We start from the raw sequence: 18,779 nt of genomic DNA on the forward strand, positions 1-18,779 counted from the left end.
GCAGTGGGGTGATGTAGACAGGACTAAGTGGATGGGAGGAAGCAAGCCTAGAGGCAAGGAGGGCAGCTGGAAGCCCAAACTCCACTTCCCTGAGAATTAAGAGGCCCCAGACAGAGACAACGCCATTTTGCCAAAAGTGACAGCTAATTAGCCGTCGGGCCCCCGGCTCTGGGGATAGCGCCTGTCAGACATCAGGGGCAAAACAGCTCCCTGGAGCAAGCACAAGACCCAGAAGCTCCCACGTCCCACCCAGACGTGCAGGGCTGCACTGCAAATGGTCAGGAGGGGCCGGGCAGTACCAGGCTTGTCCCGCTGCAGGGGCTGCTCGGGGACGGGCAGGGTCTGGAGAGCCGAAGCGAGAGCTGCCCCCGGGGCCTCCTCCCTGCCCGTGGCCAGCCGCTCCTGCAGCCCGCTCTGCCGCGCGCTGCTGGTCTCGCTGCTCCTTTCCGGCGGTGCCCGCAGAGCCTGGATCTCTGTCAGGAGGCCATGCAGGTCACCACGAGGGTCCTGCCCCCTCCAGCCTTCCCCCGACGCCTCTGTACCGGCCTCTGCGAACACGTGCAAAGGGAAACCTTAACTCCGTCCGCCACCGAAGGGCCAGCCGGCAAAGACAGCAGACGGTGCTTTACAGCCGCCGCCACCCGCCTCCCCTTCCTAAGAACTAGGTACAACTGAAAATAACAACTTGACTTTAAAAACAAAAATACTGGCAGACTTAATTGCTGCTATTCCACAGGCTAAATAAAAGCTGGAAATTAATTTTCGCTTCTGGCCGTAAAAGCCTAGCAAATTGCACACCAAACCCCGAAATTATGTCTAGTAGTAATAAAATCTATTTGGGCCAGAATTATAGGATGAAAGGGGCCGATTTTAAGAGCCACAGTATATTAAAAAGGCACAACAGCAAGAATCAGAAAAGCAACTTGAGAAGAAAATGAAAGCTGTGAGGTGACCCTTTGCTAGATAAACTTTCAATAGGGAGAAACCAACTGGAAAATTAGTTAAAAAAAAAAAAACCCACCACACCTCAAAACTGATTCTAAAGCATCAGAGTTTACAGTCAATCACTCTGATCCGATGTCCCTCTCAGGGTATAGAGAGGACCAGGGCCGACAACCGTCCCCAGAGCAGTGTCCAGCACACGGTAGCAGGTGCTCTAGAATTAACTGCTGAATGAATGGGCGAAAAGTAACACATACTAGCAGAAAATTATAATAAAAGGTCTCTCTTGAGTGTCTACCACGTGCCAGATACTGTGTTAGGATGCTCTTAAAAAATGAGCTCGTTTAGTTTTCACAACTGTACAAAACAGATGAGAGCAGACATGCCTTGGAGAGGAAGCAACAGGCCCAGAGGGGTGGAGGCCTGCAAAGGCCCGCAGCCGGCAAGCGAGGCGGGAGGACCCAGACTTCAGCTGGCAGGACTCCTGAGCCTAAGTCCTTCCATGTCTGCTGCTGTGGCTTCAGAAGGAGAGGGGGCCAGCAAGCCTGCCTCAGAGTACGCAGGCTCCAGCAGGGCGAGCCTGGGGTCTCAGGAGAGCGCCAGCCTGCCGTGCGGGGGGAGCCCACAGACCGAGCCGAGCAGCCCCGGGGCGGGAAGGGGGCTGGCCCGGCCCAGGGCGCCCCGTACCTCGCGGGCTCCGGTGCTCCTCGTCCAGCTTCTCGTACACCTTCAGCTCCACCTGCAGGGACCGCAGCAGCTTGTCGTTGTGGGAGAGCAGCTTCTGCCTCAGCTTCACCTCCTCCTGCACCCTGGAGAGGCCCGCCGCCACGGGGAAGAGGGGTCACCCCTGACGCAGGGGACTTACTCCAACCCCCCAGGCAGGCAGCTCCCCTTTCTGCCAGAGCGTGGACGAAGTGATCAGTGTGCTGAAGACCAGTCGCAGCCACTTGGGGCCACTGAGGGCCGCTCAGGCCCAGCCCCTTATGTACATTATCTCACGCCGTCTTCACAGACACCCTAAAAGGTCTGTGCTATCTAACCCCCAATCCACGGGGATGAGGAAGCGGAGCTCCAGAAGGTTACGTCTTACCCAGGGGTGCATAGCTCATGGCAAAGACCATGACCTTGCAGACCACGGCACCACCCTGGGGAACAGAGGGGTGATGTCAGAAACTAAAGCGGGAGGGCATTCAGGTGTGCTGGTGGGGACCACCGGACACACGTGGGACAGGACAGGGCTGAGGGAGGAAGTGCAGAAGCATGGTCCGCACAGTCCTCTTAAAACCTGTCAGACTCTGTCACTCCTCTGCCCAGGACCTCCCACGGCCTCCCGCGTCACTCAGCATGAAGACCAAGGCCCTCACCGGGGCTACAGGGCCCTCATCCTCTCCCACAGCCTCTCTCCTCCAGGTGCACTGGCCCAGGACTCCCCGCCTTGGGGCCCTTACCCTTCCAGGGAAGATGACCTTCCCCCTGACACCTGCCCAGCTCACGCCCTCACTGCTTTCAGGTGGCTGTTCTAATGGCATCTTTCCAGAGAGGCCTGCCCTGAGCCACCTGGGATAAAATGGAGCAATCCGCCCCCCAGGCCCTGTCTTCCTTCCTTAGACGACTGCGCTCCCTATAATTTCTTCCCTTTCGACGAGTCACGTGTTGTGTGCTGCATCCGCCCACAGGCGCCAGGGCAGGGGCGAGTGTGCCCCGAATGCACCCAGTGCCGAGACGCGTGGCCTGGCCAGCGGGCCTGGGGGCTCGGACCGCTACCTGCTCAGCTGGCTGCGGCCGTGGCAGACCTCCTGGAGCGGCTGCTGGCTCTGGCTCTCCTTCTCATCCACCTCCCTCTGCAGCCTCTGGTTCTCAGCCCTCAGGCAGGCATAGTCATGCTGAAGGTGCTCCAGGTCCGCCGTCTTCCTGGAGAGGGCTTCGCGCAGTTTCTCATTCTCCTTCTGTTTATCTGCATGCACGAGAAAAGCGACACTGAGAAGAGACACTGTTTATTTTTTCCAACCTTATTACACAAATTTGGCACTTCAGCTGCAGCGCTCCAGGAATACCAAAGGGAGTGAGATTTAATCTGGTGTTCGTGATTGTGGCATTCCAATTATCTCATGCATTTTGGGCACATGAATCTGTCAACATCAAGACTGCAGATGAAACGTCACTGGGATGAAACAGGCCTTTTAATTTCCTATTAAATAATGGGCAGAGCAAACAATGGGTAGAAATTAGAGACAGAGGCAAGAAACAGGGCCCGAAACTCTGGTGACAGGTGTTGGGAAAGTCCAAAACCCCCCCACAGAGGCCAGCAGGGCTGTGCAGGCGGCACCCGGCTGTCAGCGTCAGGCCAAGAGGATAGCGCCTCTCCTAAGGGATGAGCTAGATAGACGCGGGCCTGGGGACAAACGGTCAACGGCACAGCCCGGAGGCAGAGGGGCATGTTCAAGTATGCCTCTTTCGTTTACTGACCCCACAACCTTGAGCCATTTTCCTCACTTCTCTGTGCCTCAGGTTCCTCATTTGTGTGGCCGTGAGCAGTAACTGAGTCACTGTGTGTGAAGCGCTTCGCACAGGGCCTCACAGCGCTCTGCAGGCTGCCAGTGCTCCACAGTGAGCCGTCAGCCACGCTGGTGGTGGTCACACTGCTGTGGCCTCAGCGCTAACCGCAGGCGCTACTTTAGGACTTCCCCAAGCATCAGCATATGCACTCTTCAGAGCAAATATCCAGGTAGGTACTTTTTTCTCCTCACTTTCCAAGAGGTTAAGACTTCACCAAGGTCACACAGCCAGGAAGTAGCAGAGCCAGATTTCAAACCCAGGTTTCCGAATCCACTCTTCACCACAACACAACCACCTCTTAGCAACGCAGCCACGCTAGGCTTCCTGGAACTCCTGACTGGTCCATGCTCCCCCGACTCCAACGCCGAGGCCTTTGTCCACTCTCTCCTTTCTATTTAAAATGCCCTGGCTCTTCTAAACCTTGGGCACCTCGTCTAATCCCTGCGAATATTCCAGACTCAGCTCTGGAAGATCAGCCTCCTGTGGGTCAGGATGCCTTCTCCAGAGTCCCCAGCTCCCTGAGCCTTTTTTTTTTTTTAAACATTTTTTTATTGATTTATAATCATTTTACAATGTTGTGTCAAATTCCAGTGTTCAGCACAATTTTTCAGTTATACGTGAACATATACATGTTCATTGTCACATTTTTTTCTCTGTGAGCTATCGTAAGATCTTGTGTATATTTCCCTGTGCTATACAGTATAATCTTGTTTATCTATTCTACGATTTTCAAATCCCGTCTATTCCTTTCCACCCTCCCTCCCTGAGCCTTTATCAAGGCAAGTCCTCAGCCTGGTCGGCCACGAACTGCCAGGCTGTCCCTCCCATCAGACCATGAGCCCCTGAGGGAAGGAACCAGGTCTCACTCAATTGTGTATCAGAAGCTACACAGGACTTGACACAGAAGAGGAGACAGGAAATGTTTGCTGAATGAATGAACGACCTGCAGAAGCCCCCGTTTCATCTCCTAATTGATATCCTCTAGGGAAAGGGGGATAAGGCGGCCACGCTGCGGGTCCACCTCCTTCTGGTTCTGTGAACAAAGGCCAGCCACTCCCCAGGCCTTGGTTTCTTACCTGCAAAACAGGACTAATAGTCACGTCATTCCAGAAACATTTTTAAGTATTGAGAGAAAATAGAAGTGAAAGCTTGTTGGGGGTTAAGCTCCAAACAGAAGGAATTAAAGGAAGAAATCTTTCAAAGAAATACTGGAAAAACGTTCCTGACAGTAAGGGGTCTGAAACGTGGGGAGTAACACACTCCCAGCCCTTCTCTCTCCCACGTGAACTAAGACGAGTGGGAGGTGACTGCACGGAGGAGGGGTGATGAGTAAAGACAGTAACGCTGATTCAGCCCCCGCGCTGCGGGCTTTACCGCGCTCAGTGTCACAGGAGCCCTCTGGGCTACTCCTATATTACAGCTAAGAACACTGCGATTCAGAGAGGTTAAGTGACCTGCCCGAAGTCACAGAGCAGTTGAAGGCAGGCAGGCCGGACTCCAGGGCTGCGTTCTCTCCACGCGCAGGGGGCTCGTTTGGCTCTTACCTCTGGATCCTTTAGCGAGCATCGTGTTGAGGGCCTGGTTCTGCTTCCTCAGGAAACGAATTTCTGACGTCAGAGAATTATGCAGCTCGGAACCATAAACGAAAATGTTTGAAGAACCTATAAAAACACATAAATAGAAATTTAGGGACATTCTCCAGGCCTATATGGATGGAACTTTCTAGAACAGTTTTAACTAATGAGGAAACACAACATACAATGCCATATAAGGTATTACCAGAGCCCAAAGGGAAATGAGAGTGAGCTGGAGAGAGGAGACAGGAGGGGCCTCTCCCACACCGTACCTGTCCTCGGGGTGAACAAAGGAGGAGCCTGGGCTGGCGGGGGAGGGGGGTGTGGGGAGTGGGGACAGTCTTAACCTCTGTGGACTTTTCTCCCGAGGTCCAAACCCGCAGGGACCTTTCCACTGAGGCCGCTCCCAGTCCTCTCTTCACCCTTCCTCCCCACCTGCCAAGCCTGCCCTCCCTCCTGTCTCCTGCCTCTGTAGATGGCGTCAGCACCATCCCGAACCCGAGCTAGAATCCTGGGGGCCAGTCTAACGCCTCTCTCCTCCACGGCCCAGTCGGCGATCGTGACTGCTGTCTCTTCCTCCGAGGGGCCCCGGACGCTGCCTGCTCTTTTCCGTGCCTGCAGTTCAGCCGTACGCCTTGCCCTACCGCCTCCCTGCTACTCTGCCAACGAGGTCATCATCCTCCACGTGGTCCGTTCGTGTTTTTCTCTGCTCAGCAACATGTGACGGCCCCACCACTGCGAAAGATGATCACACAAACCAAGCACAAGGTCCAGAGTCAGATCTCCATTATTTAGCTCTGATCTCGTGGTCCGTCCCACTCACTCTCACCTGGGACCCTGGTGCCTCAAATGCAGCCAGACTGAGCCACTCTGTGCCCCAAGCATACCATGCGGTCACACGCCTCCCTGACTCTGCAGAATGACGTATTCCCTTTGCCTAGAACACTTACGACCTTCTTCACCTGGCAAAATCACACTCGTCTTTCACCTCAGCTCAAACTCACTGCCCCTGGGTGTATACTAAAAAGATCAGGCTCTGAAGGCAGACCGCCTGGGTCTGGGGTCACTTACAAATTCAGCGGTCTCTGTATCTGCACATACCTGCCTGGGCTGTTGTCTCTCTCCTGTAATCCTAGCCCTTCCTCCAGCCAGACAGCTCCCCAGACACCATCACCACATCCTCAGCACTGCCATCCTCTGGGCTTTCCATGTCCGCACCACATACAGCGTTCAAGTCCACAGCTTCCCCCCTGAAGGGCACCCACTGTGTGCAGGGTGCTTTCTACGCGTGGCAGGCAGATGCTTCCCTCCCTGCCTTCCTTACTGATGCAGTCTTACCACACCTGCTTTCCCAGCCTCCGGTCTGCTAGAACACGGTCATGTGCCACTTCCAGTCAATGAACTTGACAGGAAGCCTGCTGGGAACTTCTAGGAAAGATTTTCCACCCGGCTGAAAAGAGAAGGACAGGGAGCAGCCAGCCCCACCCTCCCCTTCCCACGTTCTGGACTCTGTCCTGTGAAGATGGGACGCTGATAATCACTGCAGTCATCGCGGGCACTAACTCCAAGCCCTGCTGTCAATCCATCAGCCTTCAGACCCACCTCGGAGCTGCCTCTGGGTCTCTTATATAAGAAAACATAAATCCCCGTTGTTTACAGCAGTTCTTACTCATATTCTGTTGTCTGCAGCTGAGAGCATCCTGTAATAGCCAGACTCCCCCTAAGGAAGGGACGGCACCAGGTCTCCCAGAAGCCAAAGCTCGTACTCCGCTCACTCTCCAGCATTACCTCTTCCTCACGCCGATGATTCACTTACCACGATGTCGTATATTTTTGTAATTCTCATATATCCCTCCCGCCATCTTCCTCCACTCTCCCCTCTGAACTCTGCTGTCTTTCCAGAGACACCTGGGTTTGAACCAGGGTCTCATAACTTCCCTAAGTCTCTGCTAACTCAAGAACGATCTATGTTACTGTTATTGTATTACCATTTGTGTTAATATCATGACTGATGATAGGCTGGAGCCAAAACAGGACCGGAGAGCAATCTGGATGAACCGGAAAAATTCTACAGAAGTCTACTATGATGAGAGCTGACGTGGTCACTTTTCAGAAGAATCGTCAGGCCAAAGAACAACTCCTGACACAGCCTGAGCCAGCGGGGTCCACTTCTGACGCTAAGAGGCCTGTCTTTCCTCTGAAAGTCACCGCTATAAGCTCGTGTAACTGGTGACAAGCTGGAAGATCTAATGCGTGAGATGACAGTTTTTAACAATATTCCACCTCAACATTACAAGGAGCCGTGCCTTTCTCAAACCTGCTCCCAAGATGAACATTTCACAGCAGGGGGGAGGCAGATGCACTATTATTTCTCTGTCTTCTCGGGGACTGTGACAACATGGTGAGAACAGCACGTCTCTCCACCAGCATAAATACTTTATGAATGCCTTTTTGTAAACCTTCCCATCAGAGTGAATTACTCTCCAGAGCAATTGCCTGCTCCATTGTAGCTGGTGGCCATTTGAGCCCCCAAATAATTCTATAATTGGATTTGCTGGGGAAAATGTAAAACAGAATGAATCTAATTCAGGCGTTACCAAGAGTGAATGTGATGGGCTCAGGCGTGTATTTCTTTCCAGTGTTTGATGTGACTAATAACTCAGATTAATCAATTTCCCTGGGAGTGAGAGGGGGAGGATGCAGGATGGGGGAGGGGTGCAGTGGCAAGAGAGAGAGAGAGAGAGAGAGAGAGAGACACACACAGACAGAAATGGAACCATTGTTCATCTTGCAAACTAAGCAGATACAGTACTTCGAAGAGATGTCCTTCTGGGCTGATGGCTATGATGGGCTAGAAAGCAAGGAGAATTGGACCAGGGGCCCACTGACTACATCTTTCTAGAACTCAGTTGTCTCATCCCCCAAAAATGGCAATGACATTAGTGTCCCCACCCACTGCAGAGCTTTGCAATGTTAAACTAATAATGTTGCACAAAATAAGGCAGTAAAACAAAACTGACAATGATGAGGAAAATCATTTTCTATTGGGTGCAGCAATGAGCAAGGCCCTATTCATAACATTGCCTCGTTTAATCTCACAGTGACTCCATGTGCTAAGATAATTAAGACTGGGAGAGGTGGGTGACTTGCCCAAAGTCACGATAAACAGCAGAAGAGCTAGGTCCACACCCAGGTCAGTCCAGCTCCCAAACCAACTCAGGCTTTTCCTTGTGCACAAAGCTGCTCTCAGGACGCATTCTTCCCAGAGTGAGGACACTCTTTTCGGAGCAATAAGGAAGGATGTTCAAAATATATGCAATGAAAGAAGGAAGGAAGAGAACAGGGGTATAAAGCCTTTTAGCTTTCGGGTAGGTGAAGGGGAGAGTAGTAAGTCTCTGCATTTGCGCTGACACTGTAAGGGCACCGAAGGGAACTCTCAAAAGCGGGAGGAGAAGGGAGAAAAAGGACTCACAGGTAGCGAATAGGAATATTAATTTCTGAACCATGTGAATGTCTTACCTATAGAAAAAGATATGTATTTTTCAGTTTTCCATAGAAGAATATTCCATTCAGAGCTAACTGTGGTTATGGAGGAACACTGGCAACCTCGTGTCTGGCGTGCGAGATTTACCAGATTGCTAAAATGCTAATTCTTTTAGAAACCATTATTGACAAGAAGACCAATTATTGCTTTGTTTTATCTGAGCATACCTCTCTATTTCGCTACAGCTTCTGGAGTCGAATGTGGAGTTAACCACAATTCAGGACGCTAGAGGCTGGCCGACTCCTCTGATGATCAGGAAATGAACATTTACCAAGGACCTGCTTTGTGCCAGGGACGGTGGGGCACTCCGCGTGAGTTAGCGCACTCAATTCTCATCACCAAAGAACAAATGGGAATGATTATCCCCATTTAATAGGTGAGCTACCAGAACTGAGAGTCAGCAAGGTTACGTGAGGTCGCCTTGGAGGTAAGCACAGAGTGAGGATCTGAACTGACATCTCTCTGGCCACAAGGCCCAAGCTCTTCACAGCACACAGAACACTTACCCAGACAAACGCGGCACAAACGAAGCCCCTGCCGCCTCTGGGAGGGACCCCCTTACCTTGTTCAGATCCCTGTCGTTCCAGCTGTCTCCGGAGCTTCTCATTTGTTTTAATAGATTCTTCTAAACGTTTTCTCAAACTTCGAATTTCTTGTATGTGTTCCATTAGTAAGTCTACAGGAAGGAGGATATTTTTAATTTAAAGTCTGAAGCCCCCAACAAACTGAATAATTTAAGATTATGCAGTGATCTTGAAATTCTAAATAGTATTGGATGTATTAAGAGAGTCGGCAACCGGTAATTCTTTCCTAGGCCTGGGGAGGCTGAGCTATTGCCCAGTCTCGGCAGCCCTCCACGAAGAAGATATTTTACATCACATGGAAAAATTATATTCCATACAATTTTAATGCTAACTCTAATACTGCCTTTTATTCTTCCAAATATCAAATATTAATTTAAAATCTTCCTTACGGTGAAACTGAAAGATCACTTTCAAGTCTGCTTGAATTGCCTGAGAGTTGATTAAAGCACCATCATAACGAATTCAGATATTTTCAAGACTAATTTTTTGAAAGGAATATGTTATCCATTTATCACTTACTGATTTAAGACTTAAAGACAAAGGAAAACAGATCATCCCAGCGTTAGTGAGGAGGGTAAGACAGGTACTCTCAGCACATCCTGTTAGAGTGAATATAAATGTGTATGCTTTTTCAGGACTATTTTTATCAGCAGCCTTAGAAAAGTTCTTTCCAATGTCTTTAACCAAGTAATTGTACCTCTAAGAGTCAATTTAAAGAGATCACCAGAGATGCTGACTATCATTGGCCAGAATGCATAGAAATGTTCATCTTAGCACCATTTTTAACAGTCAGGACTGAAAATAACTCAAATTATTAAAGTAGCTGAATCACCCCCACTATGATGCAGTATTGCACAGCTATTAAAATTATATTAGGAAGACCATATAATATCATGGAAAATATAGATACAAAATGGGTTATTCAGCATAATCACACTCTACTGAAAAATCTGTAGACGGGAACAACACATATAACACAAAAGAAGGAAATACACCTAAATATTAACACAGACTGCCACTAGGGGATAGATTTTAGGCTTCTCAAAACTTTTATAATACATCTTAATATTTAACACACTGTGTCACAAATTAATTTTTCTGAATTTTCTAAAATGAGCATGCATTATTTTCCCCGTCTTTGCCACATCTCACTTTAACAAAGAAGCGAGGAAGCAGAGTTCCACCCCAGAGGTGGGCTTCTAGAATCAGTGTATACAGCATAATCACCGTAAGTATCCAAAGGCAAAACTAATGTCTTTAATTCATCAATTAGGGTATACTCAGTATGTCTTGCTAATGTTTGTTCTAAAACATTATACTAATGTTATGACCCAGTTTTAATTCCTCCAAAATGACTTTCATTTAAAAGTAGCACAATGTTACAGATCTTTTCCTAATTAAATAGTAATTTTGCCATGAATTTGAATGTTTATGAGACGACTTAATTCCCAGATCTTCAGCTATCTCCTATTAAGGCCAGAAGTGTGGCAAGTCATTTGGTGGAAAGTCTGGGGACCCTGCCTGCCACCAACTAGGACGTCACGACACTGCTGCCCTCCCTGCCTTGCTGCCCTGCAAATCTGCCAGCGGCCAGTCAGGTCTGAGCAAGTCAGGAACTTATCTGTTCTGACTGCAGCCTTCCTTGCTGGCTTATCCACATCACATACTGCCGGCTTCTGGGGTAAAACACTCAGCTGTCATCCGGACAACTCCTCTTCTACGGAGCCCGGCCGGGAACTGGAAGCATCACTTGGGCTTAAGGAAACATGCCCAGTTGAACCAGACACCACTTATTAATTATGTAGCCCTAACTGAGGAGAAGGAGACACTATCCTTGTCTTCACAAAACGAGAGAAAAAGATCTGTCACTCTTACGATAATACCCTGCTGACAAATGCTAACTTTTTAAAACAGAGTCTGTAAGAAGCAACCACCAAAAACAACTGCATATCTATCTTTTGTCTACTGGTTCCAGTTTATAGACACTTGGTTAAGAAAATGCCCTGAAATAAGGGGAAAGCTTCATGTTCAAAGATATTCCCTGCAGCACTGTTCACAATTGTGAAATTTTAGCAAATGACTTAAATGTTCAGCAACAGGGGAACATGAAGAAAATTGCAGTCCAGCCATTCCACGGGCTGTTCTGAAGCCACTGAAAATGATGCTATGTAACAATATGTCAGAAAACCTATGATATAATGCTAAGTGCAAAAAGGAAAAGCAGTCAATTATCTCTCTACTCAGATTATAAACAAGACAAAAGGAAAACCAGACGCAGAGACCACAGGTCTGAAGAGAAACAAGCTTCAAAAAGCTAAGCGTGAGCTTATTAGCGTGGCTCCAGAGAGCAGGGCGCCCACTCAGGAAAGCCCTGGTAATCCACTTGAGAAGCCCAGGGTCATGCGTCCTCAGAGGAGTAAGAGATAAAAGAGATGCTGGAAATAAACCAAAGTAGGGGAGGAGACTGAAGAAAAGAAGGGCAGGCTAGAGGAGAGAGGAAGTGCCGGGTACCAAAGCAGGAGCGTCTCAAAGAACCGGGGTCACAAACGTCCCCAGGTGGTTTGATAGGGATTGCGTTAAACCTGTAGATTGCCTTGGGCAGTGTGACCATTTTAACAATATTGATTCTTCCAATCCAAGAGCATGGGATATCTTTCCATTTTTTAAAGTCTTCTTTAATTTCCTTCACCAATGGTTTAAAGTTTTCTGTGTATAATTCTTCCATCTCCTTGGTTAGGTTTATTCCTAGGTATTTTATTACTTTGGGTGCTATTTTAAAGGGGATTGTTTCTTTATTTTCTTTTTCTGTTGATTCGTTTAGTGTAAAGAAATGCAACTGATTTTTGAAAGTTAATCTTGTAAACTGCTACCTTGCTGAATTCTTCGATCAGCTCTAGTAGTTTTTGTGTGGACCTTTTAGGGTTTTCTGTATACAGTAACATGTCGTCAGCATATAGTGACACTTTTATCGCTTCTTTTCCAATTTGGATCCCTTTTATTTCTCTCTCTTGCCTGATTGCTGTGGCTAGGACTTCCAGGACTATGTTGAATAGGAGTGGTGATAGTGGGCATCCTTGTCTTGTCCCAGATTTTAGTGGGAAGCTTTTGAGCATTCAAAAATCCACAAATGACAAATGCTGGAGAGGCTGTGGAGAAAAGGGAACCCTCCTACACTGCTGGTGGGAATGCAGCTTGGTGCAGCCACTGTGGAAAACAGTATGGAGATTCCTCAAAAGACTAGGAATAGACTTACCATATGACCCAGGAATCCCGCTCCTGGGCATATATCCAGAAGGAAGCCTACTTCAAAATGACACCTGCACCTCAATGTTCACAGCAGCACTATTTACAATAGCCAAAACATGGAAACAGCCTAAATGTCCATCAACAGATGACTGGATAAAGAAGAGGTGGTATATTTATACAATGGAATACTATTCAGCCATAAAAACCAACAACGCCATTTGCAGCAACATGGATGTTCCTGGAGAATGTCATTCTAAGTGAAGTAAGCCAGAAAGAGAAAGAAAAATACCATATGAGATTGCTCATATGTGGAATATAAAAAAACAAACAAACAAAACATAAATACAAAACAGAAATAGACTCATAGACATAGAATACAAACTTGTGCTTGCCAAGGGGGCAGGGGGTGGGAAGGGATAAACTGGGATTTCAAAATGTAGAATAGATAAACAAGATTATACTATATAGCACAAGGAAATATATACAAGATCTTGTGGTGGCTCACAGAGAAAAAAATGTGACAATGAATTATATATATATATATATATATGTTCATGTATAACTGAAAAATTGTGCTCTACACTGAAATTGGACACAGCATTGTAAAATGATTATAAATCAATAAAAAAAAGTTAAAAAAAAAAAAAAAGCAAGCAACAGATGCAGTAATAACAACCACAACAAAAAACAAACATTCCCACGTCAGGGTCCGGCTTGCTGCGGTGTAAACCCCGTCCCCTCTAGCTCCTGACAGCCTCAGTCTGCCCCTCCCCAAAGGCCTGGTGGGAGTGGTCTCAGGCCTTCTGGAAAGGACCCGAGTTCCGTGCCAGACTAACAACAGTGCAGCAGCGGGTGGCACTAGGGACAGGGAAACAATTTGTGGTCTGACTTAAATCAAGAGAAGGCAGATCGGAGAGCCAGAAAAAACCAAGAGAAACCAAGCACAGACAAACTCAGAGGAATTGCAGAGGGACAGAGCCAGAAATCCAAAGAAAGCATATATAGGGGACAGGCTACTGGAGGACCCCAGCTGATACCGGAGTTACATCAAACGTGTACACTTCATGCTCTCGGTATAGTTTCAAACCGTGCTCCTCTGGCCCTGAGTATCCTAGGGGAGGCTCAGAGACCACCACCAGGGACAAAGGCTCTACTTCTTTGGAAAAATGTATCTCTTTTATTTATTTTATGTAACTTTTACATATCTGGTCTCATCTGAAAAGGGGGGGGTCCTGTTGCTAAAAAAGGATTTTAAAATCACATTGTACTATGTGATCAGGCATCAACAAAGAGCTTTTGGCAGGGAGGTGCCACTGTCTGATTTGTTCTCTGGGTCCCTTCTGGGCACCTTGCAAACAACCCACTGGAAAAAGGAGAGACCAGAGAACCAGAGGATGTCAGCTGAGGTCCAGCGTCTACACCAAGGGTCGGAAAACTCTGGCCCCTGGGTCAGATCCACCCACCACCGGTTTCGGTAAATAAAGTTTTATTGGCACATACCCAACCCTTGTTCATTTACATGTTTTCTAAGGCTGCTTTCTGCTGCAACAGCATGACTGCGTAATTGCAACAAAGACCACATGCTTCATAAAGCCTAAAATACACGCTATCTGGCCTTTCACTTGGAAGGTCTATCTGTTCTGGTCTATACCCTCCCTTGAACTTATGAACAGTAAGCCCTACCTAACACCCCACAGGAGGTCAAGACTCAAATACAGAAGGGGTAAAGGGGCACTCAGAGGCAGGTGGGGCCTTCGGGGGCTGATTCTGCCAACTGAGCCCATGGCTCCACGGTCAGAGGCAGGACCAGGGGCTGACCCAGTGGGCCAAGGTTCACACTAAAGAGAAACACAGCAGATTTATCGAATACAAACTTTGGATAAACAGGAGGTGAAGTACTCTCGGGCTCCTCTGTAATTCAAAGCAAGGGTCTTCAAAGTGACTCCACCTTAGGAAGAGCTTGAAAGAAATAAGAGGGAACTGACCGGACCTGGGGCTGACACAGGACCTCAGTGCTCCCCAGCCCGCCACTGTCAGATGAGCCAGGAAGTGACAAGTCACGTAACAAGTCACCATTAAAAAATAAAACGACTCTTCCCCAATCGCCAACACTTCCAACAGCCATGGCTTTCCCCAGTGATAAACGACACTGAATGCCCGGCTGGGGCCCTCACAGGATCTCCTCTCATCTGACAAATACTCAAATGTCACCACCCTCCACTTCAGTACGAAGGTGAGATGGCACATTACTGCTGACACCAGGAAGTCTTGCTGTGTTTAAGATGCTTCGCAGAGCTTGGCTTACCTTGAGAAAAGTTGTTCGCCAGGACCGACATCTTCTCGGTCTCACCGTCTTGCTTCTGGTCTCGCGAGAAGGAGGACTTCTCAGACATGTCACAGTCGGACGGCGCACGAGAGGCTGAGGGCGCAGGAGACTTGGGGAGAATGTGCTGGTAGCTTAAGCTGTCTTCCTCAATCCTTGACAGTTGGGATTGAAAGAGAAACCGTTTGCCACGCCGAGATCTCAAGCCAGGGCCATGACTTGAGAAGACTAAGGGGGACTGGCTCTTTGTGATTCACCCGTGTTTGCAACTTCGTTTTGGTGCCCTCCCTAGAGCATTTTTTTAAGCAAGGACATTCTAAAGACAACCCAAAAAAGGCTCGGTGGGCTTGAATTTGGAGCCAGTGAAGAAGGGGGAGCCACCATCTGGCTCATAGAGGAGGGGCCTCAAGGGAGAGTCCGAGTCAATGGCAGCTGCTTATCAAATGGCCGCTTAGGACCAGGCGTTTCACTTGTACTGTCTTCCGTGGTCCTCACAGAAACCTCGGAGGCAGGGAGGACCATCCTCATTAGAGCCAGCAGTGGCGGTGGGGGGCGGGTGCTGAGGTGCATCAAACTTTGCACACCATCTCACAGCTTCTAAGTGGCAGAGCCCACATCTGAATCCAGTCTGTCTGGCTCCAAGGCCCCAGGAGAATGTGGGAGGCCAACCCAAACCCATGAAGTGGGTTTAAAATGGGCTTAAGAATCTCAAAGCCCTTGTGGTCCCCGAGAAAGCCCCGACATCACCACTCAGGCAGTCATCCGGTTATGAACCTGTATTTCCCAAGGGCCACCTAAGCCAGGAGGAAAAACACCCTGAACTCCGTGAAAAGCCCACATGAATCTCCATTATAGATAAGCGCCTTAAATTAAGCTCTTTTTTTCTCCCACTTTTTCCTATTACTTCTTGTCTCATTATTCATGAGCTCTGACAAGAGCAAAGGACTCCAAAGCTGCAACGCGTTCATTAACAGGTAAACACCAGATGCATCTTTGCTCAGACAGCGTGATGGATGCCCGGGCTCGCTGCCGCCCCGCCAAAGAGCGTAAGGGGCCAAGGGCACCCATCTAATTAGCTTAGGAGTGACCCATGTGAGTGTTACGCCTCCAGCTGAGAACAGTAGAACAGAAGGAAAAGAAACAAACCTGTCAGAAAAGGGAGGGTGGCACACGGCTGAGGACGCTAAAAAAGGCTCCCGCCTCCTTCCAGCCCACTCTCCAGCCTCCAGGCTCATCTTCCAAGATGGTGCCTCTGGTCGTGTCCAGCCCCAGCTTACTCTCTCTCAAAGACTCCCCTCTTTCCAGAGATCAGAATTTGGACTCAATACAGTTTCTGAGGACCAGCCCAACCTGGCCCTGCCAGTCTCTCCAGCCTCACATGCTGAGCACCGGCCACGCTGCTCAAAGGGGCCACATCTCCCTCACCTGGAGCGCGGACGCTCTCCCAGCAAGCCCCGCCCCCGGGGCCTCACCCTTCCGAACTCAGAGAGGACTGTCTCCGCACTGGGAGGCCCCTAGTGCCCTCTCTGCAGCCTGCCAGTGGGACGGGACCCCCGCTATTATCAGGATGGAGGTGGAGGGCTGAACTGGGAGGGATCTTGGAGAAAACTGCAGTGGGGAAGGAGTATTTCTCCAAAATTCCAGAAGCCCGGATTGAAATGTCTCCCAGTCAGCTGTCATACCTCCCTCCTGCTCACTCTAATAACGCTGGTGGCCTTCACGATGCCAATAAAATCTAAATTTCTGCATCCCAGACTAGGCTCTGTTTCTTTATTTTGCCCCCAGGAGCCCAAAGGGTCGCAGCTTCAAAAACGAGGGAAACACCAATAGTACGAACAACAGTCAGGATCTTTAACAAGTCGACAGAGGAGGGCAGGACCCAGACGTTTCCAGTTGGCCACAAAAGCAAGCTAAGAGTGTTTACAATCCATTTATTCCATGAACGTTTTTAAAATTCCAACTACATGCCAGACAGCTGGGGCTGGAGCAGGTGTACAGAAAATCAAGGCTCAGTCCTTGCCCTCAGAAGGCAATGCAGAGTAACAATAAGAGCCCAGGTGCCGGAGAACAAGAGATTCAAGTTCAAATACCAGCTCTGCCTCTTAAAGGCAAGTATGTAACTCTGACCCTCTGGCTCCTCATCCTAAACTGGGAACAATAACGCTTACTTTCTAGGGTCAGAAATAATGAATGGGAATGCCTTGGGCAGCTGCTGGCACACTCCAACACCCAGTTAATGCTGTCTCCTTACCTCTTTCAAGGAACTCTGAGTGCAGAAAGATAAATGCAGAAAATAACACAGGACCATGTGGTAAGTGCTGTAATGTAACTGTGTGCCAAGTCACAGGAAGTGCCTGACTCCGGGGCGTAGTGGAGAGATGGGGGTGCGGGGAGACCAAGGGTCATTTCCATGTGAACTGACTCTGGAGGAGGGGCCTCAAGTCCCCAGAGGACGAAGGCAGAGCGTACAGCCTGCACACAGGCATGGTCTGGAGGACCATCGGAAGTCAGGTGAGACTGAAGCACGGGGCACATGATGGAAAGGAAAGACGGGTCAGGCTCAGGAGTCTGGAATTCATCCCGCAGGGACCCAGGAGCCAACAAAAGGAATGTGTTGTCTGCATCCAATCCCCCAGCAGAGAAATGCCAGGAGCAACCGAATGCAACCAAACGAGGGCTGCAGGACACACAGCGTGCAATCCCGGTTTCCAGTGACCACTGTCAGTTTCATAGGTCTTTATGCTTTATTTACAAGATGCAGGAAACTAACAGAACAGGAGGGAGCCTGGATGCTCAAACAGCTGGCAGACAAACCTAACCCATGACGTCTTCTCACCAGATGCTACACACTCACCTCTCTCTCAGTTCCTTCTGGGTGTTCATTTCCGCTTCAACTGATTTTCCTGGAAGTAGAAATAACATCAAGAGGGAAAACATTAAAGAAAGAAAGAAAGAAAGAGTGCTCCCTAATAATTTCTTGCTCACACATTTGCAAAGGCACTCTTCCATTTGTCTAAACACTCTTTATGACAGTCTCGGACATTTAAAGGAGGATTACCGTGAATATCGCTCAGACCACAGATCCCGCCTCTAGCACTGCTCTGGCACTGGTTCCAGGAGGGAGGTGACAGCACTAAATGCAAGAAGCAATCACAAAGGCACTCCCAGGTGCAGGCTGTCCCTCCTTCTCTAAAACGCTGATGCGACCGAATACAGGCTCGTTCCAGGAGATGGGCACCAGAATCAAGAAAAAGAAGCCCTCTCTCCTCCAGTACCCACCACAGACGTGCAACTGGCTTCCCTTCCGTTCTTTCTTCTGTGCATCTTGGCCTGGGGGGTACTGAATCGGGACTTAATTTTTCATTTTGTACTTGATTACGAGCCCTTCTCTTACCAAATTTGCTTTAGAGATGCCACGTTTAATGAGTACATGACTATCCCTCGGAGGCGGACATGCAGCTGCCGTCTGGGTCATCTCCAATTTTTCACTTTTGTAAAATAAACATCTTGGTGCATACATCTTTATCTGCACTTAAATTATTTCTTTCGGAAAGGCTCTCAGAAGTGGGATTACAAGGGAAAGTGGGCTGGGAGTGCGGCTGAAGAAACCAGTGTGTGCGGCAGGGGGAACAACCAAAGAAAACAGAATAAGGCTGAGAGTGTAGCTGGGAAAGCTGCTCCGCTCCCACTGCGTGTCATCAGGTGCTGTTTGAAGGGAGCACATGCGCCCAGATTTCAAAGAGACGAACAACCTTATTTTAAAAATACTTTAGAACTCTGGAAATTGCAGACTGGGATGAGCTCTTTGAAGAAACAAATGCGTGGCTAAAGGAAAAAAACAAACCTCCTATAGCTGTACTGGAAAAATGAGACTATAATTAAACTGCACCCACACACACCATTTTCAAAACTACTCCTAAAAGGAAAAGTTCTCAAACACCACAGCGTGGAGGAAAAGATCACGGGAGACACGCACATTTGCTTCGTGTCTTGTGGTTGCCACCTACAGA

General features: G+C 48.8%; 1 protein-coding gene across 10 annotated transcripts in view; it reads right to left on the minus strand.

Annotated features, from left to right (window-relative positions):
• Nucleotides 1-18,779, minus strand: part of CDK5RAP2 (CDK5 regulatory subunit associated protein 2) — a 167,388-nt gene that overhangs the window by 15,542 nt on the left and 133,067 nt on the right. For 8 of the 10 annotated variants that reach the window (XM_064490460.1, XM_031450323.2, XM_031450327.2 and 5 more), the window contains 7 exons: nucleotides 17,624-17,672; nucleotides 14,752-14,924; nucleotides 9,179-9,292; nucleotides 5,043-5,159; nucleotides 2,707-2,896; nucleotides 1,630-1,751; nucleotides 300-548 (listed from right to left, as the gene is read on the minus strand). In XM_064490460.1, coding sequence (XP_064346530.1) covers nucleotides 300-548; nucleotides 1,630-1,751; nucleotides 2,707-2,896; nucleotides 5,043-5,159; nucleotides 9,179-9,292; nucleotides 14,752-14,924; nucleotides 17,624-17,672 — 1,014 coding nt within the window. The remainder of the gene's footprint in view (nucleotides 1-299; nucleotides 549-1,629; nucleotides 1,752-2,706; nucleotides 2,897-5,042; nucleotides 5,160-9,178; nucleotides 9,293-14,751; nucleotides 14,925-17,623; nucleotides 17,673-18,779) is intronic. The other 2 variants (XM_031450326.2, XM_064490465.1) reach the window with 1 other exon arrangement.

Source organism: Camelus dromedarius, chromosome 10 (genome assembly GCF_036321535.1).
Source record: "Camelus dromedarius isolate mCamDro1 chromosome 10, mCamDro1.pat, whole genome shotgun sequence".
Lineage (NCBI taxonomy): Eukaryota > Metazoa > Chordata > Mammalia > Artiodactyla > Camelidae > Camelus > Camelus dromedarius.